The sequence below is a fragment of the Cebus imitator genome, unplaced genomic scaffold (assembly GCF_001604975.1).
Source record: "Cebus imitator isolate Cc_AM_T3 unplaced genomic scaffold, Cebus_imitator-1.0 Scaffold21, whole genome shotgun sequence".
NCBI classification, from domain to species: Eukaryota; Metazoa; Chordata; class Mammalia; order Primates; family Cebidae; genus Cebus; species Cebus imitator.
The window spans coordinates 11,242,281-11,268,467 of NW_016107336.1; the positions used below are offsets into that span (position 1 = coordinate 11,242,281).

Sequence of the window (26,187 nt, forward strand, 5' to 3'; positions counted from 1 at the left end):
ATAAGAATAAGTGGGCTTACTGTTGGTTAATTTGTCACAGTTTTAATCATAGCCTAGGTTTTTCATAAAACTAAAAAACATGATTTGGCTCATTCTTCTTCAAAACAGTGAACATACTATCAATCAAATGCTGATATATGTGAGTTAATACAAAATAATCTGGTTTCAGTACAAAAAAGTAAGAATAAAAAAGTGGATCCAGTCCCAATACTGTAAATGACTAATCTTATATCAAACATCAGTTCAAGAGAATATTATATTTTGGAAAGGACTGATACCAACATAAAATAATATTAAATATTTATATATTATTTATGAAAAATATAAGTCTGCTTCCTACTTTTCTAAAAGGCAATGCTTACTGTAACTATACATTATAATGATTTATTAGTGGTATTTGTAAACAATTATAATAACAGTTTATACCTAGAATTCCTGCAATTATATAGTCTGGTTTTTCACAGTAGTAGAAATCATTGTTGACCCGGTGCTAAAATTAAGTTTTTCTTGTAAATTGGGTATTAGGGGCTTTCTTTATGTCCGTTTTATTTGTAATTATGATTCATAGTATCCATCTGTCTTTGTTTGTACCAATTTCTCCTTATAAGGAATTATAAAATAAAACTATAGAAACCTTTTTAAAAAATATAATGGCTGTGATGCAAGCTTAGTGATAAATAAATTTTTTCTAGGTGTTTAAAAATAAACCTGTAGAAAAAAATAAGTGTTGTGATCTACAGGAATTCAACTTGGCTAAAATTAATATTCATGAGACGAAGTTTCAGTACTAGATGTTCCTTCTGACCTCCCATTGACTCCTGAAGATCAAGTCATTTTAAAGGGCAATTAGTTTTCTGACAGGTTTAATTTTTACCATTTAAGAAAAAGAAAATCTGTACCTGGTTTTCATTTTTCTATACTTTATAACCTCTATGCAAAATGGGAACCAGACAGAGATTATTAAACCTGGCCCTAAATTATTATATTTTTCCCCCAACAGGAATCAATTCATTTACAGCTTTCCAGTTTTTCCAGCCTGCAAGAGGAGGATAAATCTAGGAAAGATGAATCTGAAAGAGAAAAAGAAAAGGACAAAAACAAAGATAAAACCTCTGAAAAACCCAAGATCAGAATGTTATCAAAAGGTGAATGTGAAAATATTTCCTTAACTTACTCGATTTGGGCACGTGCATAGTCACAGAATACATTCTAGATTTCACATGCATATTCACCTCCTACCAAACCCTGCATATAATTCTACATGTGTACGTACGTGTGTGTGTAAAAAATGTAAACTTGATTTTCTTTCTTTCTGTTTATGATGTCATTACTTGTGTGCTAGAGAGGTTATTTTTCAGATCACATATTTCTTTGGATTCACATTTTAATCTTCTGTTGTCAATGACAAGCTTGTACAAAGGAATAAATATAAATCTGCCCTGAATTTAGGTTTCTTAGACCGATTAACTTGGATTGGTGAACAGTAATGAGACTGACTGTGATAGCTTAACTTTCATGTTTATCTTAAAAGACAGAGAATGGATTAGCAATTCTCAGTTAGTAAGTGATATGGTCCCCAAGGTACACATGTATATGTCAGTGGAATACATGATTCACATTTTGTCTGGCACAGAATAATTTAGCATTTGCACCCATCTACTTTTACAGAATGTTTATTTTAAAAATGCACACTTCTACTTCAATAAATTGCTGTCCAATAAAAGTCATGCCTTTACAAACCAAAAACCTACAATTCTGACAGCCCAAAACAAAACTAAGTTGAAATGAGAGTCCCATGAGTAAACAGCCTTGCAGTAGACTTAGAAAAAAACGGGCAACTGGGAAAGAAGAGAGTATCTGGTTAACTGTGGAATGAAAACCACCTCTAACAGTTACGTGTTCTATAGTCATACATCTGCTTATAATTGTTGTTTCTGCTGCGGAATATATAAAATCTAAGGTGTATATGACAGTAAAAAAGTTCAGGTTTCTAAAACAGTTTTAGAAGTTAAACTTTGGACAACATTAGGATATTTAAAAGACTTGGGAATATTTCGTGTTCTCCTGTATTTTGTACTAATTAATAGATAGTCTCATAACAGAACATTCTCTTTTTTTGCCTTCTTTGTTTTAAAAGAGAAAGAGTTCCATGGGATCTCAAACCCTTGAGAGCTCTCTCTGTAGGTGGGCGTTCTGTCATGTGGAGTTTGTACCCTTGTTATTTACAGTGAAGAATGAACACGTGATATTTGACTCTACCTCCCCCCCACCCCAACACCTAGACTGTGCCCACTTCCCCTCCTGTGACATTTGGGCCTTTCCATAGTCAGAATTTATTGGGTGTTTTCAATTCTTGAATCTAATTTTCATTCTGATGTTATATTGCCAGGTTTCTAGTTTCGAAATATGTATTTTTATACCAACAGCTTCACCTAAAATTTATCTGAGCAGGAGGGAAATAGGAAAGGTTGGGGAAACCTTTTCCACTCCACCTTTCTACTATCATTTCTGACAACACGGACCTGCTATTTGTTTCAGATTGCAGCCAAGAATACACGGATTCTACAGGCATAGACTTACACGAGTTTCTGATTAACACATTAAAGAATAATTCCAGGTAAATTATTAAATAAGCCTCTTATTTTTATGATCAAATAGAATATTACAATCAAAGCTATTAATCCAACACTTCTAAGAAAGCCATTGTAAAATGCAGATACCTTCCCTGACGTCTTAAACTTCTCCTATATTTTTGTTCTGCTAATGGTTTGCATGTTTACTTTTTATAGAAAGTCTTATTAACTGGGTAGTTATCCAATTAATAAATTATGGTTTAATAGCTCTGTGTTTCTAATCACAAAGAGATACTAAGGGGGAAAAATAAAGAATAAAAATTATTGATGTCACATAAGCCAATCATGCTTTAATGCAGCTATGGATTCATTTACAGTCAATACTTGGCCTTTGTTTTGTTCCAGTTTCCTATTAATTTGAAATATACTATTTATTTGATATGTTTTATGATCCTAGTACCTTGCATGTCATAATTAATTTTAAGACTACAAAAAATTCAGATATTTCAAAATACTTAACAGATAAGATTAGGATTATTCCTTATCTTATTTATTAAGTATTTTGAAATATTTAAATAATCTTAAATATAATGACATATGTAAATGAATGTAAATGGTCAGCATATTCCAAAGAAGAGTTAGATACAGGTTTGTAGCAGCATACATTTGAGTAATCCTTTCCATACATTTAATGAATTCTTTAGGTCTTTGGAAATGGAGCATATCTAAAACCTTTTAAATCTAACATTTATTTTGCAGGGACAGGATGATACTTTTGAAAATGGAGCAGGAAATTATTGATTTCATTGCTGACAACAAGTATGTTAAACTGCAATGCTGGTTAATTTGATGATGTATCCTAGTTTGGTATTTGAGTTAAATTATCCATTCTGGAAAGATTTAGGGATAGATAAAACATTGTTTAATATGTTCCTTGATTTGTTAAATGGGGAAATTATTGGAGTTAGGAACTATATGCTGATGAGAATTGTTGCTTGGACCATGTGTGCTTCTGCTTGTTAAATTCCTGACAAAATGGCTATAAACAGGGGGCCACTGATTAGCATAGAGAAGCTGTAACAAGAAGCGACCCTTTTCATTTTTATTATAGTTTTTTAATGGGCTCCAGCTGGCTGCAGTCAGTTATGCCTGAAAATAATTGTGCTGCTTTCAGTGCAAACCGTGTAATGACACATCTCCATATAGACATCTGCAATTGCATATTATGTCACATCATTTGTCCTGTGCCGGGCCCTGTTGACAAGGTAGCATGGACTAAAATACAATACTGTCCCATAGACATTGCCTTCTCTTTGGCAAGAGAAATGTGCAGCTATGAAACAAAGATGCTTATTGTAGCTTAATCAATAAATCTATAATAAGTAGAAAATTTGTCTGGAAATTTGGATATTAAGAGATGCCAGAGCTAGAGTCTGTTTGGGAGGGGCCGAGGGAGGGACAATGGTGGGGCTAGGGAGGTCAGGGAGGGATAACATGGGGAGAAATGCCAGATGTAGGTGACGGGGGGATGGAGGCAGCAAACCACATTGCCATGTTTCTACCTATGCAAAAATCCTGCATGATCTGCACATGTACGCAGAACCTTAAAAGAGAGAGAGAGAGAGAGAGAGAGGAGAGAGAGAGATGCCAGAAATCTAACAGGCTTAGTGGTTTAGATGAAAGAGAAATAGTTTTGTGTGTATACTTGTAAAATGTATTATGGGCAAAAAATGAAAGTGCTCATTCCACTTTTTCTTGCATTATGTTCCAGTAATCATTATAAAAAGTTCCCTCAGATGTCATCATATCAGAGGATGCTTGTCCATCGAGTGGCAGCTTATTTTGGATTGGATCACAATGTGGATCAAACAGGAAAATCTGTTATCATCAACAAGACCAGCAGCACCAGAATGTAAGCCCCATCACTGTACTTATTTAGCATTTTCTTTTTCTCCTATGGATTCATTTATAAGATCACAGTATAAAATTCACAGCACATGACATTTAAAATGTGCGATGTTATTTATCTCTTGCTCTTATGAGAAGTAGTGTGGCATTTATCTGTAGAAGATTATCTGAGAACCAAGAAAGTTTATACAATTCAGGCAATAAAGTGGATTTATTTCCTGCTCTTTTACATAGCTTCTGAAACATAATTTTATTTCTTCCATCAGTACTCAATGAAATTACATACAAAGCTGTGAAAAATTTTATGTCAAAATATAACTTAAATTAAAAACAACATATATCTTTAAAAGACCATGACATACACAGAATATTTGTTATTTTCTTTCTTCTGCTTTTTACACATATATCTTACTGTGGTTTCTGGAGTAATAAAAAGCTCTGAACCTAGAGGCAGAAATCCTGCCTCTAAAACCCAATTCTACTTACGAGTTGTGTGACTTGGAGCAAGTCATTTAAAATCTGCCATCTCAGTTTTTTCGCCTGTGAAATGAAAGTCTTGAGCTAGATGAAATATCTAAGACTTAGCTCTAAAAAGAGGATAAGTTTTTTCTCCTTAAAATAATTGTTTGTTTTTATCTTGATACCTGTTCATTGTTTCACTGAATCACCGAAAGCATAATAGCATGAGTAGTTATTTGCTTTGAAGCTTGGTGCTGTTTTTCTTGAACCCATATATCTTTTGAGTACAGTCCAAGCCACTTCTATCACAAAAGGCATGTTAAACTAAAAAAACTGCCCACATAAAGCATCCACTTTTATAATTTTCTTTTTCACAGTGTCCTTGGTAAACTGTCAATTGCATGGTCTTTAGGGATGTTCGTGAAGGGAGCTTTTGTGTCAAGCAGAGTATCATGGTTAAAATACTCTGTATTTTCTGCTCACTAGAGGTTAGGACAAGTGGGGATGGAGATGAGGCTCTTTCTCAACCCAAGCATCAGTCTGTGCTCAGCAGAGGTCGGGGGAAAGTCATAATGAAGAGAGCAAAAACTGGGAGATCTGGGACCAAGCAAGGCTATTATTAATATCTCCAATGAGCACTCTACTTCTATGGGCTTCAAATTACTTATATATCTGCAGGATGGTTTGAACTGAATCATGTTAAGGGCCCTTGAAGTTTCAGAATCATTCAATCCTGTAGTTGCATTCTACTGTGTTAGCACAACACATCTTAAAAATGTATCAGCTTCTCACTTTATCTGATTGTTGACAAATGTGCCTCATATTTGAATAGTAGAAAAAATTATGGTAACTTTTAAAGTCCTTTATGCCTTCCCTCTCCATCCAATACTCTTTGCTGTTGTTATAGTTGTGTTGTTGTTGTTTTTTCTTATTCATTGTTTTTTTAATGGCTTTTAGATATAATGCAGGGACATGCTGATTGCAAAATAGGGAAGCAGGTGACTACTTCCTTTTATTTTTTTCTTCTTCTTTGTCTATAAGGTCATAGCAAACATGGAAAACCTCCATAGTTCAAGCATATTAAATGTGATATAGTGTCAACTGGTGGATAGTAGATTTATTTTTAATTCACACTGATTTTGCAATCACATACTCATAAATACTAGTACATATGTTTTAGACATGTTTCCTTGGAGAATGACTTTGAGAAAATTAAGCATTATATCAAGACTCTTAGAAACTTTGAGTGCTGGCTCTAAACCTGCTCTGCCCAGTAGGTAGCCAAATATGGCTATTTACATTTCAATTTACATTTATTAAGTTTATATAAAATTTAAACTTTAAAATTCAGTTCCTCTACCAGGTCAGCCACATTTCAAGTGGCTATTGGATAGAGCAGATATGGAACACTGATAGGATTTTAGAACTTTCTATTTATTAGCTCTTCTTTAAATCCTTGTGTTTCCTGCAAGCTCCCCAATACCAGTGGAGAACAGAATTTGTCCTTTAAAACTTTTATTTTCTAGCTTGTAGGTATCATATTATTAGAATTCTTCAGTTCTAGAAGAGTGCCAGCCTTTTTTTTTTTTTTTTTAATCAATGGCCATTTAAAAATGGACACCACGTGTTCATGACTTTAGAAAGAGTTAAAAGTAAGTGTGTGCAGGGAACACCTCTTGAAGGTACAGTTAAACTGGAAGACCAGGGCTCAGTCTCTGGCTAACCCTTACTCTTACATACCACACTTTAGACACCACTTCGTAAGTCAAAGCAAATCATGCCTAAACAAAAAAGACAAATAACTGTATGTCATGGATGTGCAAGGTTTCTACTGAAGTGTTGAGCTTCAACTGAACAACATTTAATTCACAGCTGTCGAGTTCTACTGTTCTATTCTAACTACATTTCTGACCATCCTCTATGTGAGTGGCTCTTGAGGAGTAGCGGTGGTTCATCCTCTGTTTGAGTAGCTCCTGAGGGGTGGTGGATAACTGATGTGTTTTAGCACAAAAAACGAGGACGAATTAAATGTCTTTATCGAAATAGGGATGAATCACAGTTTTCAGAACCTGAATCGTTGTTGGCAATTTTAGTGAAAAGAAGTGTTTTTTTGTGGAAAATTACGTTTGATTTTAAGTCTGTTGCCATGCTCTTTGGGGTTGAAGTTCAAAATGGGGCATTATATCCAAAACATTCTATTCAAGTTTTAGATGTCTTGGTTTTTTTGATTTTGTAAAAAATTTCAGATTTGTCTTATCAGGACAATCAACATGTCTTGGTTACAGGAACCATATTAACTTAAAAATATTTCTGGATTGAACTGTCTCCATTTATTTGAAGGAGAGAATACTGAGATGACAGTTCCATGTGAGTTTTGAGTTTGGGGAATACTTTTTCAATGTATACACTTTTATGCTACTCCAATGCAAATACATGAAATGTATATTTCAATGGCACTGTAGCTTAAGAAAAATGCAGAAAAATGTGGCTGGGGAATGCAGAAAAATGTGGATTGAGGGTATTTTTGTTAACTGAAAGGTAGAGGGAAAAGAATCTCCTTTTATATTTTTCTTCTTCCTTGACACTTCACTACTCCTCTGATGTAAATGTTTAAATAATTGTAACTATTTCAGCTCCATATTGACTAGAATTTATTTCCCAGAATCCTGATTTTCTAGATGACAGGCAGCTTAAGTAATTATAGAGTGTGACTTGAGAAGATTAGGTTTTTCATGGAGAAGAAAGAGTTTCACATGAAGTTCAAAATATTCGGGTCATAACAATACACCTTGAGGATTATGTGTGTGTGTGTACTGCACTGACCTCTAGTATCTTCAATAATATACCCAGATATAATCTATCTGATCTTTTATGATGAAAGAACTTGTCTCAGGATATATTTCTGTTTGTTAAATATCATCCGTCACTTATAATAACATTGCCTACTGCTTATTAATTTCTTTAAGCTCTTTACCTCTTATAACAATATACATTTACCTGAGGTAAATGTATATTGTTCCATTTAATACAAAAAATATATTAAATTTACAATACCCCATGTAAATGTATATTGTTAAATTTAATACGAAAAACACTTAAAATATAAGTAATTAAACTTCATTTTGCAGAAGAAGAAAATGAGGCACAAACTGAGTTTCAGTTTGAGGCTTACAGAGAAGCAATGGTTAGCATGACTGGGACCTAATCCTCATGTAAGTGTGTATTATTACATTTAATACCAAAAAAAAAAAAAAACACTTACAATATGAATAGTTAAATCTTCATTTTGCAGAAGGAAAAATGAGGCACAAACTGAGTTTCAGTTTGGGGCTTACATAGAAGCAATGGTTAGCATGACTGGGAAATAAACCAATGTGTCTAATATCATAAAGATTTTTTAAATAATCTAATTCTCTTAAAGCAAAAATACCCAGAAAATACTGAGTATTCAAGAAGAGTCTCCAGATTGGTTGATGGTTTCAATTTTTTTAAGTCCTTTGTTGTCTGATAAGGAAACAGTGATTGATGGACAAGATATTTTTGAAGATTAACTCAGTGATATCATTAAGTAACAGAACCTTCCTACAATTTGATAGGTCTTGCTAGATTTGTTGTGCTTATTACCACCACAAGGTGATTTTTTTTTTTTGGAAGAATGTGTGTGTGTGTGTGTGTATATATATATATATATATATATATATATATATATGTATATATATAATTTAAGCTTTACTCCATTTTACTATTTTTTCTAAGAATGAAAAAGCCATATTTATTAATTATGTTAGTGTAGGATATGAACTTATTTATTGTGTTATTACAAAATTACTGCAACAGGCACTATGATTGTTCAGTTTCATAGTTTTATGTCACATCTACAAGTGCGGTTAAGAAACAGTGAGGCAAGATGGAAAGGTAGTTGAAGTAAACTCAACTATCTAGAGATTTTACATTAATATATTCCAGTTTTCTATAAATTACCTGATAAAAGCAGAGATGTTATGTTTTTGCAGTATAAAATATACACAGACAAAACTTTCCGGATACTGAAAATATATTTTTAGCAACTACAACTCACCAACAAATATATGTCCAGCACCAAGACTTCAGTGTCTGTGGTCACACAAAAAATTGCAAGATATGATTCTTGTCCTCAGACGTTTTACACTATGCCTATAGATAGGTGAATAACCCCGGAATCTCAGTCATCTTAAAAGTTGAAAAATGTAGTGCAGCTCTTTGTGTATCCAAAGTAGACATGTAACAAATGTCTAGAGAATAGCTCCATAATTGAAGGAACACTATACCAAACATCCGGCAGAACGTATAAAGCAGATTCAGTGGGGACTACCTGCCCATCCATTTCATGGTTCAAATAGGCATTTCAGAAGACTTTGAGAAAGGCTAAGACTTAAACAAATACAGTGAGGAGAGGGATACATTGCAAGCTGGAGTGAAACCTGTAAATGAACATAAGGTAATTTCTACATTTTTTGAGCATCTACTAAGAGCTGGGCAAATGTTGAGATGGTTGTGTTAGGTTCTCAGAGCCACCTGATGACAAGGATTTTTTAAAATTATATTTCTAACTTTACTAAAAAGAAAGTGTACTGAAGGAAAATTAGTAAATTGTCTAAAATGATATTGTCAATAGCAGTGGAAGGCTGCATAGGATTGGATAGAACCTTGAAGGTGGGCAGCTCTTAGAGCTTTAGAACATGAGGTTTGATGTGCATAACGTGATACATTAGAAAGGCTAATCTGGTATTGACTAGTAGGATATATTCAAGAGGAAATGACCAAAAGTAGAAAGACCTGGGTGAGTGCTGCTATCACCAAAGCATGGGGCTGGAGTTGGAATACAATTTATGGAAAGTAGGTGATAATAAGAGTGTGCATTTGGGAAACAGTTAAAGGTGGTACTGTCACCTGGGCAAACTGATGCACTTTAGAGAATTAGTAATTCTTTCCCCCACAGCACTGCATTTTTTTTGGAGCTCATAGCTAACCAGAGTAAGAACAGGTTAGTGTATGTGACCAGTAGCCTCCAACCACACCTTTTGGTCTGCAGATTCAGTCTTAATAGCTGGGACTCCTCTAACAAATGAAGTCTCTGAGCTGAGAGGCCCTCCACATTGTGTTTCTTCACCTCTAGTTAGTTCCTGTCTTCTATCCCGTTGTAGATTGCCAGAGATATGTTTTGCTCTGACAGACACTTTTTGTTTTTTGATGGAATTTTTGTCAGCTGTCAGGTTACGTGATGATGCTGAATTAGAATCTTGGAAATCTAGGGTTGAGGTATTAAGGTCCATGTTATTTTGATATTATAAATTATATTTATAATGTATTTACATAATGCTACATGTTTCATATCTAGGATTTAGGATAAAAATATAAATAGTGATCTTATCGAAATATTTTAAATGCCACAAATATATATATGTCTTTCCATATAAGAAGTTTCGCTCTTCTCTTTCTCTCACTTTCTGATATTCAGTTTCTCTCTCTTTTACTCATTTTCTGTGTTTGGCACAAAGCAGTTTATTGTTGTTTTGTTAGATATATTCTTAACTTTCCTCTCATTCATCCGAGAGAAAAGATGCACACTAAGAGTGTACCATTTGGAGACTAGAAACCATCAAATTGCACAGGTGTTTTCCAAAAAGCCAAGATCAGCCACAGGCAATGAGAATCCCATGTATATCTGAATGTTTTTGCGTATGTCAGAGCAACTGTTTAACTCATCCCAGATGATTTTCATGTTAAAAGATTGTCATCTCTTGAACATTTTTTCTCTTGTCTTTCACATCCACCCACTGTCATTGCCTCAAATCCCCTACTCTGAGAGTGCACAGCAAAGAAAGGAAATAGCAAATCCACTGAAGGAGAGTGGTTACAGACCATAGCAATTGTGAAACAAAAATAGTGGCCCAAAGGCATTGATTTCAGGCTACACCTTAAGTGCCCAAGGACATATCCAGTAGTTCCTGAGAAGCATGAGCCTGGGTATTTTGCCTGGAGCGATGAGTGGTGTATAGTGACTATAGTTGTTTGTTGTGTGCTCCAGAAAGAGTGATTAAGTGAGTTGGCTATTTGGTAAATCCTGAAAGCCATGAAACTCATTCTGGCACTGCATAAAGCCTCTCTATAGATAGAACAATGGAGAACAATTGATTTTATTAAGAAACCCTGAAATGCTGGATAGTTATTACTACACCAGCAGGAAGGATCATGGGACTTTCCACCTTCTCAATGGGCAGACCCAGACAGCAGTGGACGGCAGTGTGCCAGGGTCACAGAACGTCTACTGTGCTTAGTTTTCTGAAGAGGCTAAAGCTGAAAATGGGAATCCTTGGTGTTTGACCCTTAGGCATTTCACTCCCTGCAGGTGATTAAGCACATTTCTAACGAAACAAAATAAAGCAAAGCATGCTTTTCCTTCTGTGTTTATTACATTTGTCTTCTTTGGGCTAGGAATGTATGTGGCTCTGTGAATAAACTGAGCAGCATCCTGAAGTGGATGCTCCCTTAATCATCCTCTAAAGAAGACCAAGCATTAATTTATTTAAGTGCCTCTTAAACATTTATGAGTGGTTGGTTGGCATCCTGTCATCTCTAAACACGGTAAATTTACTCTGCACTTTTTACAGGAATGGCACTGAAAATCATCTGACTAGATGCCAAAGATCAGAAACCTAAGAATCACATTGTTTTCAGGAAAGCCATGAAATTTTATTTACTGAGCATGACACTTTATTTTTTAATCTATACTCAGGCTCAAAATGAGATTTATTTGTTCACATTGGTCAAACTCCATGTCATTTGTTTCAAATATCATATTTCCTCCATATTATTCTCACATTCCTCAAAGAATGTAAGACTCTGTAGATGAAATAGGTAAATACCAGAAATATTCTGTAAAAAGGAACATAAGTTTGTTGTATTCTTTTCCCTACTTGAAATTATTTATAGGTCGTTGAGTGTGAATATGTAATTAACTATTCCAGAAATGAAACATGTATAAATCTTCTATAACATAGTGTACTTAATATAACATTTTTATAGAGATTTTCTGTGGAGTCATGATATGTTTAATAATTTTATTTATTCATCTGTTTTGCTCATGACATCCTAGGTAGATAAAGCTAAGCCATCTGTCATTCAGCCATGATTCTTCTCCTAAAGTTAGGGAAAGAGGAATTAACATTAGCAGGCTTACTACTCTCAAATAATGAAAAACAAAGAGAAGAAAACCAAACATTGTTCTTTAACTGGTACCCATTGATTCACGTATAAAAGTCCTAATTTGCATTTTATTGCCTTTAAAATTGAGCAGAGAAACAAATTAAACAACATCAGTACTAAGGTAGATGGCAAAACTGTGATGCCGAAAAAATCTTCAGAATCACCAGACACACTGGATTCATAATTGCCTTGGCATACTTAGAAGTGACACAAAACTCAGTTTCATGTTCTTAAATTATGTCAGATGAAAATTATTTCTCAAGTGTTCGGTCCTGTGCTTTGAACAAAAGAAGCATAAGCGCTGTTAATTCTTTTCATAGTTTATTTGAGGGGCCATGACAATTTTGATCAAGACTGTGTGTGTGTATGCATGTGAACACATAGTGCATAACTACAAGACTGTGTATGTATGTAAATACATACTACATATCATACAGTTAAGAAGTTAAAAGTTAATCATACACATACCTACTAGTTACAGTATTGTCCTAAATGTATAATAGTTTTGGAAGAAGCAGGATTATTGTGGCTTGATTTCCTCAATCTGCATCTTTGCTTGCTATATGCAGCAGAATTATGCCCAGTAACAGGATTTCCCTTGTTTCTTCTAAATCCTCCTGTAGGGCTGACAGTCATTTTAGCACTCGGACTTTGGGAAGTTTTAGAGAATACTTAAAGGTGAGAGTCTGGTTGTGTATAATGAATATAATAATAATAACATGTTATAATGTTTAGTACAAGTCTTCGAACAATAGCTTGGAATCTATCAAGAGAAGTGCACATCAATGTAACACATTTTATCCCACAACCTTACTTCTTCCAATGTACAGCCTTAAAGTTACCACAGTATTCGCAGAGGAGCTTAGCCTTTAACTTCCCAATCTTCACGTCCCACCTTCTGGCCTTCAAACCAGAAAAATGAAAACATACATAGCATTTATTTACATGTACCAAAAATATTTGGCAATTCCCTGTCAACTAAACTGCACTAGTAACTCTGTACCTGCATAGGGATTGAAATACTACATTTGCATATGGGCTTCAGTGGAATACTTTTTTATACAACATTACAATATATAAGCAAAAAACAGTTTCCAAAGAAAACATCACTTTCAGAAAAATACGACTGCCATGTTTATCCTACTTAAGGTTAACTATAAGGAAGATTTGGGATCAATAATCATTGTTGCTCCTTTAGATTTTTTTTCTACTCAAAAAATATAAACAGTGTAACGATAGTTTCTAAAATTTATTAAATGATTTACTAGTGCCTAGCACTGGGCTTGGTAGATTATTTGCATTATTATACACCTATGTAATCCTCGCAAGCAAGTTAAGTATTATATTTTCCATTTTATACAAGAAACCAAACAAACAGCAGCCCTCTCTCTCTCTGAGAGAAAGAGAGAGGGCTGCAAAAAGTCACATAGTAAGCTGCAGAACTGAAAAGACATAACTTTTTAGGCTTGCTTCTCAGTGTTATGTCTGTATTCTCAAAGCTATTTTAGTTATTAAAACTATTGCTGTTTCAAGCATAGTATGCTAGTTTATGTTCATTTTATATAAAGAAATTACGTTACATACTAAAATGCATTGGTTATTTTAGGGGAGTGGAACTTTGAATCATTAAATGTATTAATGCTACTATCATTTAATGTTCTTATAGCACTGAAATGGAAGGATGGAGAATTTAAAGAAAAAAAAGTATACCAATAACCTAGCCCTGATTTTAGTCAGTTTATTACCACAGATAAGAAAGGCCTGAGATTAGAAAACGTGCAAGAAATTAGTACCCTGGAGCTGAAGAAGAAATTACTCATCATCAATTCCGTGTTGGAAGTGAAAATAAGTGAATTCAACATACGAAGTGTCATGCCCTTTTGTCAAAGTAGCACCAGAGAGAAGTAAATGATCAAATATATTGAACCAAATATTGCATTTGTAGATTAACACTAGATTATTTGTTTATAGGTTTACCTAGAAGATATCACTGGAATTTTTGAAAATATAAGGAGGCTGAAATTGTCCTAGGCTAATCCTAAATCTTAATTATGATTTTGATTGATAGCAAATCAATCAGTGGTTACTATTTGGTGGAATTCTAAATTTTACTCTGATCCAAAACATTTCAAGTTTTACATGGGGCCAATCTGTAAAATGATCCCCATGTAAAACATGAACTGTTTTGATAATATCAAGAAACTCGGCATATATTTGATGTTATCTTCATATTTGATAATATATGTGCACAGTATTTCATAGATAATTCATATAAGATCATCTGCATATCATTCAGAAGATTGCCTCTCTATAGCTTTTCTGCTGTAGACATGATTTTTCATTTGTGGAAATTCTAAATGTATGGGTAAACTTGAAGAAATAAATCTGCTTTGTTAAGCTAAGTGTATTTATCTGATATATGCGACTGTTAAGTGCTGTTGCCAACACCATGCTCAACACAGTTCATAGTTAAGCTCAAAGACCTAGTATGTAATATCCAGGTCTTAATTGCATGTGATTACTTTCCCTTTTTAAAACTTCATATTTTCCTTATTCTCATAATCTTCTTCTATAACGTCATTATTTAGTCTTCTGTAGATAAGTAAAAAGAGATCTTCAGAGTGGACAGTGTTATTTAGATATCATTATATTATTGTTAGTAAATGGATGTTTCTATACATATAGATCAAAAAGGACATAGCAATAAACAGAGTGATTGGGAGGGTAGGTGTGGTTTACATATACTAGAGCAGGGAGCTTAATTAAATCTGCTGTTTTTAAAGTATCAATGCAGTAGAAAAATTGAGAGTTACTTTGACAAAATAAAATATCTAAATGCCTATTTTGAGTGATTGTAATAATACGTGCTATGAAAGAATATTTTCTAAATATTCAAAATATTTGGATATTTTAATTATCTATTATCCAGTAATTCAATGTAAACCACTACTAAGTAGTTGAATGGTTTTTTTATCTTTTTAAGCTAATAATTTTCATTATTTTGTTGATTTAAAATAATAATTATTTTCATACAAATATATAAAAGGTTTAATATAAAATTGCCTATTATCCCACCATCAGACATACCTATGCCTAGCATTACTATTCTTATATATTATAGTTTCAACATAAATATGATCAAAGTATAGCTATGTTTTTCTTAATTGCTTTCTATGTTACTCAATATTATTAGATATAATTGTATAGAGCCACATATCATATATTACGTACCTTAAATTACTTAATCTACTATAGATTTTCACTGTTTTACTGTTGTGAATGATAGAATTCTGCATTCATTTATTATTTTTTTTGATTCATTATTAGAAATGGAACCACCTTGTCAAGAAAAAAATGATACTTTAAAATTTTAAGTCTCTAAATCCACGTAGCCAAATTGTTTGCCAGAGCAGAGGTATCAATGTAAGGGATGCCTTACAAATGCATGCTGTTTTTAAATGATGTGCTTAATGCTGTTGTTCATGGAAAGTCTTATGTTAAAGGAGAGTCAAAGCTTTGGTTTGCATGCCTCTGCTTATATATAAATTACACTACAGAAACAAAGAAGAATAAAATGAATTTTGCAAGGGTGTTACAAAATTCAAAACAAGAGTTTGAAAGATGCTAATAAAGAATGTTGGCTGCTTAGCACTGCACATATTAAATTCATAAGCTATAGTCTTATTTGAAAGAAAATGAAGTGGTATAAAATGACAAACTGATGATGCAAATGGTGAGATACACTTATTTAAAAAGAAGAATATAGAACTTTCCTTTCTATTTTCAATAAAATACATCCAAATTGTACATATTTTAATTGAAATGTTTTGAGATATGAAGAGAACAGTGTCATTAGAATTCTGTAATTTGACTATTAAAATGTTTTGATAGGTGTCCTATGCTATCAAAATATTTTATACTGTTGTGAACAGAAAGTTTTATTTGTTGAAATACTTATACATATTAATAACCACCTATTCACTCAGGGTGAAATTTAAGACCTCTCTGTGACTACATATTCAGTAGAATTAAATTTTTTATTTATGTTTGGAAAATGAGTGAAAGGTTAAGCTTAACTATTTGGAAGAAAAATAATAAATCTTTTCTTAAGAAGCTGGCAGTAAGGTAAACTATTGAAAATACTTCAAAGTAAGAAAAATTAGAAATAATCATAATAATGAGTGCTCATCTGTTTCAAGCTTCAAGGGGAAAAAAACTAACTAAAATTGGAACTGAATGACTAGAAGACAGAGTTTGATTATCTTCACTCAACCACACTGTTTCTTAATTTGTAAGCTACGCCTAAGTAAGGAACAATGAAGAATTAATTCTGACTTTTCAAAGGTTTAATTGGGGTTGCCAAGAAATTGACCAGAAATGCTAGTACTGTTCACTACACATGAACAGTGAGTTTCACAGCAGTTATATGCTACAGTCTGTGGAAAGACATATTCAGAAGAAGAAAGTATTTTTCATCTAGAATAAGCATTACATTTATTTTCCATGCTTTTTTGATGGTAATATAGAGAAAGATAGAAATAATACCACATGTACTGAAATCTACCAGAAAAAAAAAGTTAGGCATGAATGATGTGGAGCTGCAAAATGTATAGTAAAGTCTAGTCATCATTGACTTAATAAATACCACAATCTTTTGCAGCTTTGAGAATGTTTTCTTCCAATTACATTTGCATATTAATATCTTAAAAGTTATCTATTGCTATTTTAAATAAAGGTCTGCAACACATTATTTTAGTTCCATTCATTTTATTGCTTAGATATAATATTGCTATGGTGGTAAATTAACTGTGAAAGGGAGCTGAGTTTTCAAGGCTATAATATTAAGGTACATTACCAGTGATTTTTAGTTTAATAATTTGCAGTACTTCGGGTATATACCTTAGTTTACATGAGCTTAAACTGCAAAATTGCTCTTTAGCTCAACAGTCATAAACAATTCTCTATAAAATCAACCTAGAAAAATCTTATTAGAATCATTTAAATTTTTAAAGCAAACGTCAAAGAGTTACTCTATGGTCATTCAATATTTTTGGAAAAATATAAAAGTATTAATAATTTGGACTATTAAATTCCAGTATTTGAAAAAAACCTGAGTTATTTGAAATGCAGTTATAAAGGATGCATTTTGTATCATTTGTATTAATAGGAAATATTCTTGCTCTAAACAATGTTTACATTATTAATTAGAATAAGCCTTTTGATTACTTTTTCAGTTATGTTGTAGATGCATTTTTTCTAAATTTATGAAAAATAAATGACTACTACAGAGAAATGGAAATGATATTTTTAAAATAATGTTTAAATAGCTCTTTTAAAGATACAATGACACTTGAAACTGGGAGGTTCCATAACTAGGAAAGCCAAGATTTTCATTTTCACTTTCATATCTTCCCAAGATATCCTCATATTTAAAACAAACAAAAACATTTGTTTTTGTAGCATGATTAATTTTGATCAACATAAATTGAAACATAACTCTGATTTTTGAAGATCTTACTAATGTTCTAAATTTGAATTTATACTCCTACTAACCAAGTTCTCTTCTGTTTTATAATTATGGAGCTTATAATTTCATATCTTATCAAGTGACTTTTTTTATCTGTCCCTGAATTATAGTGGTTTATGAATAGCTCTGCTAAATGTTCATTTGTTTATACACTGGTTAATATATTTATTCAGCCAAGTGCCTCTCAGGTACCAGGCATGGTTCTAGGCACTAAGACTTAAGTATTTTAAAAAGACAAGGTCTGCATTGACATGAAACTTAAATTCTAATTCTGGTTTGTGTGCTGAAATCTCACTCTAATGCTTTCAACCTAAATAAGTCAATCTGTAACAAATTCACCTTATGCTCATGAATCAAAAAGTCCACATTCTCAGATCATTTTATTTGTAAATGGACAATTACAGACTATTACAACAAATACAAAATGGATAATTACAGACTATTACAACAAATACAAAACATACCTGTAAATTTGCAAGTCAGTAAATCATTTCACTTAACTAGACCTGATCAGAGCTTAACAGAGCCTAGGGATATTAGAAGAGACTTAAGTAGCACTGATGGAATCGACAGCTGTATTTAAGTCATCATCCTAATTTCATTTTCTATGGAAAAAAAAATGTGTAACAACATATAAGTATTGGTAGAAAATGTTAGGAAGCTTAATCTGGAGAATTGCTGTTGTTTACAGGGACCTGCAAGGTTACACTGTAATATCTTTACAATGTAATAAGAAATTAAAGTGTACTGTGACTATGCTACACTGAAATGTTTAATTTTTCTACTATAAATGACCTTTTCATTGTAAAGTACAAGTTTATTTCTTTAGAATACTAATTTTAATATGTCATATTAGTACTTTCGGGCTTTTGTTTACATTTTAAGTTTGGTGGAAAACATTTACATTGAAAACCAGGATAAGTTGATGGAGGATTATGGTTCTTTATTTTGGGGTTTGAGGGCCCTCAGCCCACTCTGTAATATATAGAGGAACAAAACTTAGTCTCTGAAAGGATGTGACCAGGCTGTGTGGTGCCTGTGGCTGACTGGGCAAATTCATAAACGTGAAGTCAAAAGAAGCATGGAGGGATGGTCTCCTTGTCTTTAAAAGAGGCAAAAATACTTGCTTCTGCACCAGACTTTTACTGTAAGGATTGAATAAGATATTGACACCATGTTGCAAAAATTATATTTACTTTTGAAAGCTCTAACTGGTATTACTCCAGTTTTTTGCTGTTGCCTGCTCATCAATATGATAATTTATGTATACACATTTAAGGAAGGAAGAAATGCTTTTTATCGAGATTTGAATTATGCACTTAAACTACTTCTTTATTTTCAACGTGCTATTTGCTTATTTTAGAGCTAGGAGCAAATGATAAGTTTCTCCTAATTACTGGTCACTCACATTAAACAACAGACATTGTGAGCAGCTTCCTAATGACTCAAAACATAACGAACACAGTAGGGACAGAATACCTTCTAGGCTTCAGAAGTCATACATCAGATATGACAGAGGCGCTTTAATGACAGTCATAAATTATAACTGTGAATCAGACACACATTTAGCACTTCCTCTGTGGATGAACCCGTGTCCAGATCATTCGTTGAGTTCTGCAGTCTGCAATGACAACTGTGGGAAATAACAAGGAAGTGGAGCCCTTTCCTTTAATAATACCAAATGATTATGGGGACCTAAAAAAATCAATTGACTAATCCATAGTGTATAACTGCTTGAAGCATTTTCCCCATGCTAATCAGTTATTAAGTTGTTTAAACTAAATACCTCCAGTTCTCCAATTACTGAACTGATTTACAAGACATGGTCAAGGGTGTCAGTCTACTGGAGCCAGTGTTCATGATTGGAGGAGACAGCAAATAATTTTTAAGTGATCCTCTCTGACTATGCAGTCCAAAGACTCTTGAAAAGGAGTATGTGATAGAAGATATTCTGTTGGCTTCCAGACATTGGTGAATTAATGTGTTACTTTCAAGTTCTAAACATGTATATCTGTTTGAGAATATGGGCTTATTTGAATTCAGGAGTAATAGAGGTCAAAATAACTAAGGAAAACATCTGTACACTATATATAGGCAGGCCTTTAAATTTTGTTTTTCAATTTCAGCCATGATGTGCAGCATGTAGCAAACAAGACCACGAATTCAAAACAACAAAAGTTCTTCTAACAACACATGTGAAGTGACATATTATTACCTACCTGTATATTGCCAGCAACTCTAGTATCAAAACCACTTGTAAACTTTTAAGTTAAATGACACTGTGGGGGAAGAACAACGCTAAGAAATAACTTTAAACAAGGGGGAAAAAAACTTTTTTATTGATATGTTTTACTTTGCTGGCAGACCAGAGCAAAGGTTTTGTGAACATTTAAAAGATGAAAAAGGTGAAGAATCCCAGAAGCGGTTTATCTTGAAGCGAGATAACTCTAGTATTGATAAAGAAGACAATCAGGTTGGTTCTCAAGTTTGAGAGTGGCTGACATTGTTGTTTTTGAAGGTGGGCTTACTGATGTTCTTGTCGTCCTTCTGTTGTCCCTGCCTTCCCTCCAATCTTCCCTTGCCTCCAATACCACTGTCCTATCTCCAACCTCCTTCTCCTCCTTGCCTCCCCCTTTGGCATTCAATGGGTAGCAAAATATATATATGTATATATATATATGTCTGATTGCTTTAGCAATGGCTCTGTGTTGGGCTGCATGGGTGGTGCTTGGCGCAGTTTCTGCTGCATGTCTGGGGGGGTCGGGTTGCCACAGGCTCCGAGCTGTGGAGAAAAGCTTTGTCAGTCGCATTTCCAGATGTCTGTGTAACTATGGCAGTCGTTCCACTCCCTACAGCTTTGTCCTTCAGTTGTGCACAAATTGAGCTGGATAATCAATACGGACCGATGATCAACCGGTGTAGCTGTAAAGAACAAAACTTGTTATGGTGAGGACAGGTGGATTTTGCAACTATCCTAAAATAAGTCTTCACAGAAAAGAATTGAGTTCATGTTTTAGTCTTTTATCCCCTCTCCTTCCCATGTTGTATGGTCCATGTAAATTGTCTGCTTGTTTTGCATGAAGTGTAGCAGAACTTTATCCTTGTGTATTTCGCGTGTAACAAAACACTATGTTGTTCTAGAGCAGCCTTATTTGTGGTACCCAGACGAGAGTAAAGAGACTTTACTAAATCTCTTCTTAGATGGGGGCTGTGGGATCCAGGGTGATTAGAAGAAAACTAAATAAATGGCAAAAACCCACAAATTTTTAAATGATGATAACAATAGAAAGTCATGTAAATGCAATTCGAATTATACTTTGTGTCTCTGACAATCAAAATAGATTTTTTGAAAATGACTTTGCTTTAGAATTCTTAAAGGTAAGACAACATGCATCTCAACTTATCATTTTAATCACTCTTAGTGAATCATTCAGCCAGTATGTGCGTCTCTGACGCACTTCTTTAAAACTTGTTCCTCATTTATATCTCCTTTCCTCCCACTACCACCAAGCTACACCATGGCTCCTTTTGACTATGAAACCTGTGCCTGTGTCATGTTTAGTGGGTGTCTGTTGATGGATGGATGGATGTGGTTAGTGCGGAGCAGTTTGTAAGGAATGGCAAGGATAGATGGAAGGAGATTTAAGATGCAGGAAGTAGTTCAGAACACAGGATAAAGAGCAATCCTCATGCTGGGTTCTTTGAAGCATTACTTTAGTGTTCTTGGTATTGACTCTTGTTAACAAACAGGTTTTTAAAATTTAGCCTGTAAGCCTGAGGTCATTGATTCTATGCTAAATGCAATTCATAGGATCACTCACTGAATGAATAATACAAATTAGAAGATGGAGAAATAGTGTCCACATCTTCCTTTCTGTTCATTGCCTTCTTCGCTCACTTGCTTTTTCTCCAGTCCCTAAGCTTTCAAAATGATTTCTTCCCTCAGCCACCTTGAACTAGCCACTTCCTCTTTTTCTCACCGACATTCTGCCTCCTTCTGAGGAGTCAGAACCGCAAAGGACAGAGTTCATCAATGATGAGCCACCACCTACCTGAATTGACTGAATACCTGAGGCACATTGAGGTGTACTCATTTTGGAAACACCTGTGCTACTTGCGTCCAGTGAGGAACCAACCAGCAGCAGCAAACACACACATGGAACATGCGGCCAACACAGCCTCCTCAGGGAACAGAGAGAATGAGATTTTTCAGGCTTCATTTGTTTAAGTGAACATTTATTATTCTTAGCTGACAGTTGCTTGACCGCAGATTTCTAACAACTCAACTTGGATAACCCTCCTGATTTCTTTTTTCTGTTCAGCAAAACAGAATGCATCCATTTAGAGATGACAGACGAAGTAAATCAATTGAAGAGAGAGAAGAGGAATATCAGAGAGTGAGGGAGAGAATATTTGCACACGATGTGAGTAGTTGTTTTAATTGCCTCTTTAGTGCGCTCCTTCCATCAGCAGTAGGGCTTCCTCATCCCCCAGACAGTGAGGTGGCAGGGAATAAAAACGCTGGAGCCAGAGAACAAATCAAACTGAAGAAAACTAGAGGTGATTTTGGAAGAGGATCTGGTTCAGGGAAGTGATAGAAACCTAGCCAAGGTTTGGGTGTGTTCTTAGGATATGACTGGTGGGGATATATAAAGGTATGATTTTTGTCTGATACAGACCTTAAGTACAGAGAGAGGTTATCAGATTTGAAGAAATGCCTTCACCTCCACACCAGCCAGCAGATCACCTATCTAGTGTTGTTTTCTTTTTAATAATATTGTACAAGGGAAAGACAAAGAAGAAAGAATCTGTTTATCTCACACACATATCCATATACAAAGAGCATTTTCTGGGTTCTTAGCAAATACGAATATTTCATTATAGTAAAGCTGGATTATTTTTCTCCTCAATTTCAAATCAGATTTGTGAACAGTTTGTCAAGGGAATAATCATAAAACAAATCCCAACAACAACAAAAAAGGTTGGAATTTTTTATCTTTACCCACTATGATCAAGATAAAATGCAATTAATTAAACACTAAAAGGTGAAAAAAATGGGAAAAAGTCAAGCAACTGCCATATCATTTTCATTACATGCAATCATTTAGCAGCCTCCTCAAATGATGTGGGTTCTTCCCCCTGCAGAAGTACAAGTGTGAGCTTCTTTTTAAAGACTCCGTGGCCAATACTTCAGTCTTTGGCGTGTCAAGTGGAATATCTGACCTCCTGCTGTGATCTCATTCTGGAGACTACACAAAGCCAGCTCAGAGAAGTAGGCTTCAGTGCTCAGCTTGGAGAAAGACTGCCACCTTGAAAATTTCAAGCCAGAGCCAGTTTCTCTGATCCTCCAGCTGGTGCTGGTTCCTTTAATATGAAAGTGCAGGGGAGCTTCAACCTCCTCCACCACTGCACTTCTTTCACGTTTATATCCCGCCCCCCACCCCAACCCCACCACCTTTCTTGAACACACTGAAATATAATTTTGATGATTGGATTCTCTAGCTAAGAGCTCTGAAGTTAGGAAAGTGTGAGAGAGAGGGAAATGGAGGTTACCGTAGTTGGAGATCTGGATGCAATTTTAGAAGACTCTGCATACATGTAGGCTACTTAGACTTTTATTGTGGTCAGAATTTTAGATAATGCAAAACAGAGCCTGACACACGGTGGGCCTTTAATTGTGTTTGGTGGATACAGGAATGAAGTGATGAGAGGATCTATGCTAGTCATAATGAGATAAGGATGCCTACAGGGGCCTGGGAAGCAGCATGTTCCTGTCTGAAGACCTTCATAGAGCTTCATAGAGAGAATTTTTTAATTTGTTTCTTATTCTTTCTCTGTCTCTCTCTCTCTCTCTCTCTCTCTCTCTCTCTCTCTCTCACACACACACACACACACACACACACACACACACACACACACACACATTTTCCCTCACACTCTTCCTGGCAGGTCAAGTAATTTATGAATGAGTTATTATGTTGAAAAGAAAATACAAATCACACATATAAGGCACAAGCAATATTATGCTTTTTTAAAAGTTGTGTCACATTGCTAGACACTTGAAGGCCAGGTGACAGAAAGTCTGTCACTGATGGCTGTCTATGATGAAGATGATACCTGCGCTGCTTATTTCATTTGCCAACTCTCACTTTTAAAGAGAGGTCGCAGGGAAACAGGGTCTGCATGACTCTCTATGTACACTGCATTTCCCTACAACCTTGTTAACGAGATTGATAGCTGGAGACCTGGGATAAACATTTTAGGCAAGTGTTGCTATTTGAAATCTCTATGTCCACATACTGTGTCAACATTTTTTTTAAAAAAATAAAAGCACATTTAAATATGAGAAAGCCTAAATGTCAAGCTATTGCCATAGCTTTTCCAGTCCAGGAAGTCATTTGGCTGTCTTCTTTAACTGCTGTGGCTCTTCTCTCTGTAGGAATAGAGGTGTGAGCCCTAGACTCTAGTGGCCAGCTCTTCTGGCTTTACTAATTTGAGTGGAGCACTAGCCTGTTTCTGGCACTCCTTTTAACTTGAGATCCTAGGGCAGGGTTTTAAACTGGCGTCGGATACCCAGGCTATACTCCTAGAAGGGCTTGACGGATTAAATGAAAGCTGTGACATCATTTGCAAATCATGTTCATGAACATGTGTGCTTTTTTAAAGAAAGGGTCCCTGTTGTATACGTATTCTTACATGTTTCCATAACCCTTAAAAAGCTAAGAGCCTTTCTCTTAGACGGCAAGAAACACTCAGTGTCTTTCTTTCTACCTGTATAGCTCTGCTAGAGATATGCAGTCATACCACTGGTATTTTCTGTGCGTTAGCTATTTATTGCCTTACAACAAATAATTCCAAAGTTGGCAGCTTAAAATGAACAAAAAAACACTTATCATCTTACAGTTTCTATGGGTCAGGAGTCTGGGAGTAGCTTAAAATCTGATTCTAGCTCAAAATCTGACATGAGATTGCAGTTGAGCTGTCAACTGGGGCTCCAACCATCTGAAGGCTAGATCAGGTGGTTATCTGCTTTCAAGCATGACCGTTGGAAGGCCTCAATTCTTCACTGGATATAGGCTGGAGATCTCAGTTCCTTACTATGCAGGCTTCTGCATAGGCTGTTTGCTGTCTTCATGACATGGCAAATAACTTCCCCTGGAGAAAGTGATTTCAGAGAGAAAGAGAGAGAGAGAGAGCCCAAGATGGAAGCCACAGTCTTTTGTAACCTAATCTTGGAAATGACATATCTTCCCAGCTGTATTTTCCTGGACACTCAAATCAACTGTGGAACAATGTGGGAAGTACCAAGCAAGGTTGTGAATATCAAAAGGCGGGGATTATGGGGTAACTCTGTATACAGAGGCTATAACTATATCCTCTATTGACACAAACATAAAGGCAGGACACTTTAGGGGACCTTCATCTAGTTCTTCCAGATCCCCAAATGATCATTACCAGTGCTCAAATGACTGAGGCACAAGATCGCTTTTTCATAAGATGATAATTGCAGTATATTGAGTCAATTAGAGAACAAATGCAAAGAATCCAGCATAAGGAAACTATGTTACAGAACCCTAATCTTTTTCTTAGCTGGTGTTTAGTTTAGCTTCTTCATAATTTGAAAACTGAGCTAACAAAGTCGCTTTCCTTGACAATTGTTGATTAAGTAATGGAGTTATTCAAGCAAGTTCAAATATCGCTTAAGTGTATTGTTTTGCTACTTGAAGTAAAAGTAGAGAGTTCAGAAATACTTCCTATTATTTACAATTTAGCCAAAAAATATTTTAAAATCAGAAACATTATTGAATGTTTTCCAGATATATCTTGGTGTCTAAGGTGTCTATGAGTGTGTGTGTGTGAAAGAGAGACAGAGAGAGAGAGAGAGAGAGTGTGTGTGTGTGTGTGTGTGTGTGTGTGCTTTTGTATGCAGGCACATAATCAAAATATGTGGGTTGCTTTGGGGATTTTCTAGAAAAAAAATTCAAATCTACTTTGAGAATTTTGATATATTGAGATAAGACATATTTATTCATTATTCGAGAACTAAATAGTTGTAAGTCAAAACAACAATTTAGAATCTAGTACCCAAATAATAAATATATTTTTGTAATCAGTGTATATAAAATGTAATTCTTTTTTCCTTTGGCAAAACTTTATATTTAGGCTTATTTTATGGTTAATTCTATGCAATGTAACTGACTTTGGAAAGGTTAAATTGATAAAGCAATATACTGGAGAAGGTATGTTTTGCCTGGAGAGTAATTTCTGAAAGGTATTTGTGTATAAGTAGGGATTCAGTGAGGAGTTCATCTGTGGTCCTCCTAGCACGTACTAGGACTCCTCTTCAGTGGGAATGGGTGATAAGGGCATGGGGTGCCACGAGAGTTGAGGGTGGGATGTGGGAGAGAACTCTATAACCCATTAAGCAAAATCATTTTTCCTCTTTTAAAAAGAAGCAAGCCTTTTATATCCGAG

General features: G+C 34.7%; 1 protein-coding gene across 22 annotated transcripts in view; it reads left to right on the forward strand.

Annotated features, from left to right (window-relative positions):
• Nucleotides 1-26,187, forward strand: part of ARPP21 (cAMP regulated phosphoprotein 21) — a 158,782-nt gene that overhangs the window by 49,017 nt on the left and 83,578 nt on the right. For 13 of the 22 annotated variants that reach the window (XM_017521769.2, XM_017521763.2, XM_017521766.2 and 10 more), the window contains 6 exons: nucleotides 1,001-1,145; nucleotides 2,539-2,617; nucleotides 3,333-3,392; nucleotides 4,345-4,485; nucleotides 20,077-20,185; nucleotides 22,035-22,136. In XM_017521769.2, coding sequence (XP_017377258.1) covers nucleotides 1,001-1,145; nucleotides 2,539-2,617; nucleotides 3,333-3,392; nucleotides 4,345-4,485; nucleotides 20,077-20,185; nucleotides 22,035-22,136 — 636 coding nt within the window. The remainder of the gene's footprint in view (nucleotides 1-1,000; nucleotides 1,146-2,538; nucleotides 2,618-3,332; nucleotides 3,393-4,344; nucleotides 4,486-20,076; nucleotides 20,186-22,034; nucleotides 22,137-26,187) is intronic. The other 9 variants (XM_037736060.1, XM_037736061.1, XM_037736063.1 and 6 more) reach the window with 2 other exon arrangements.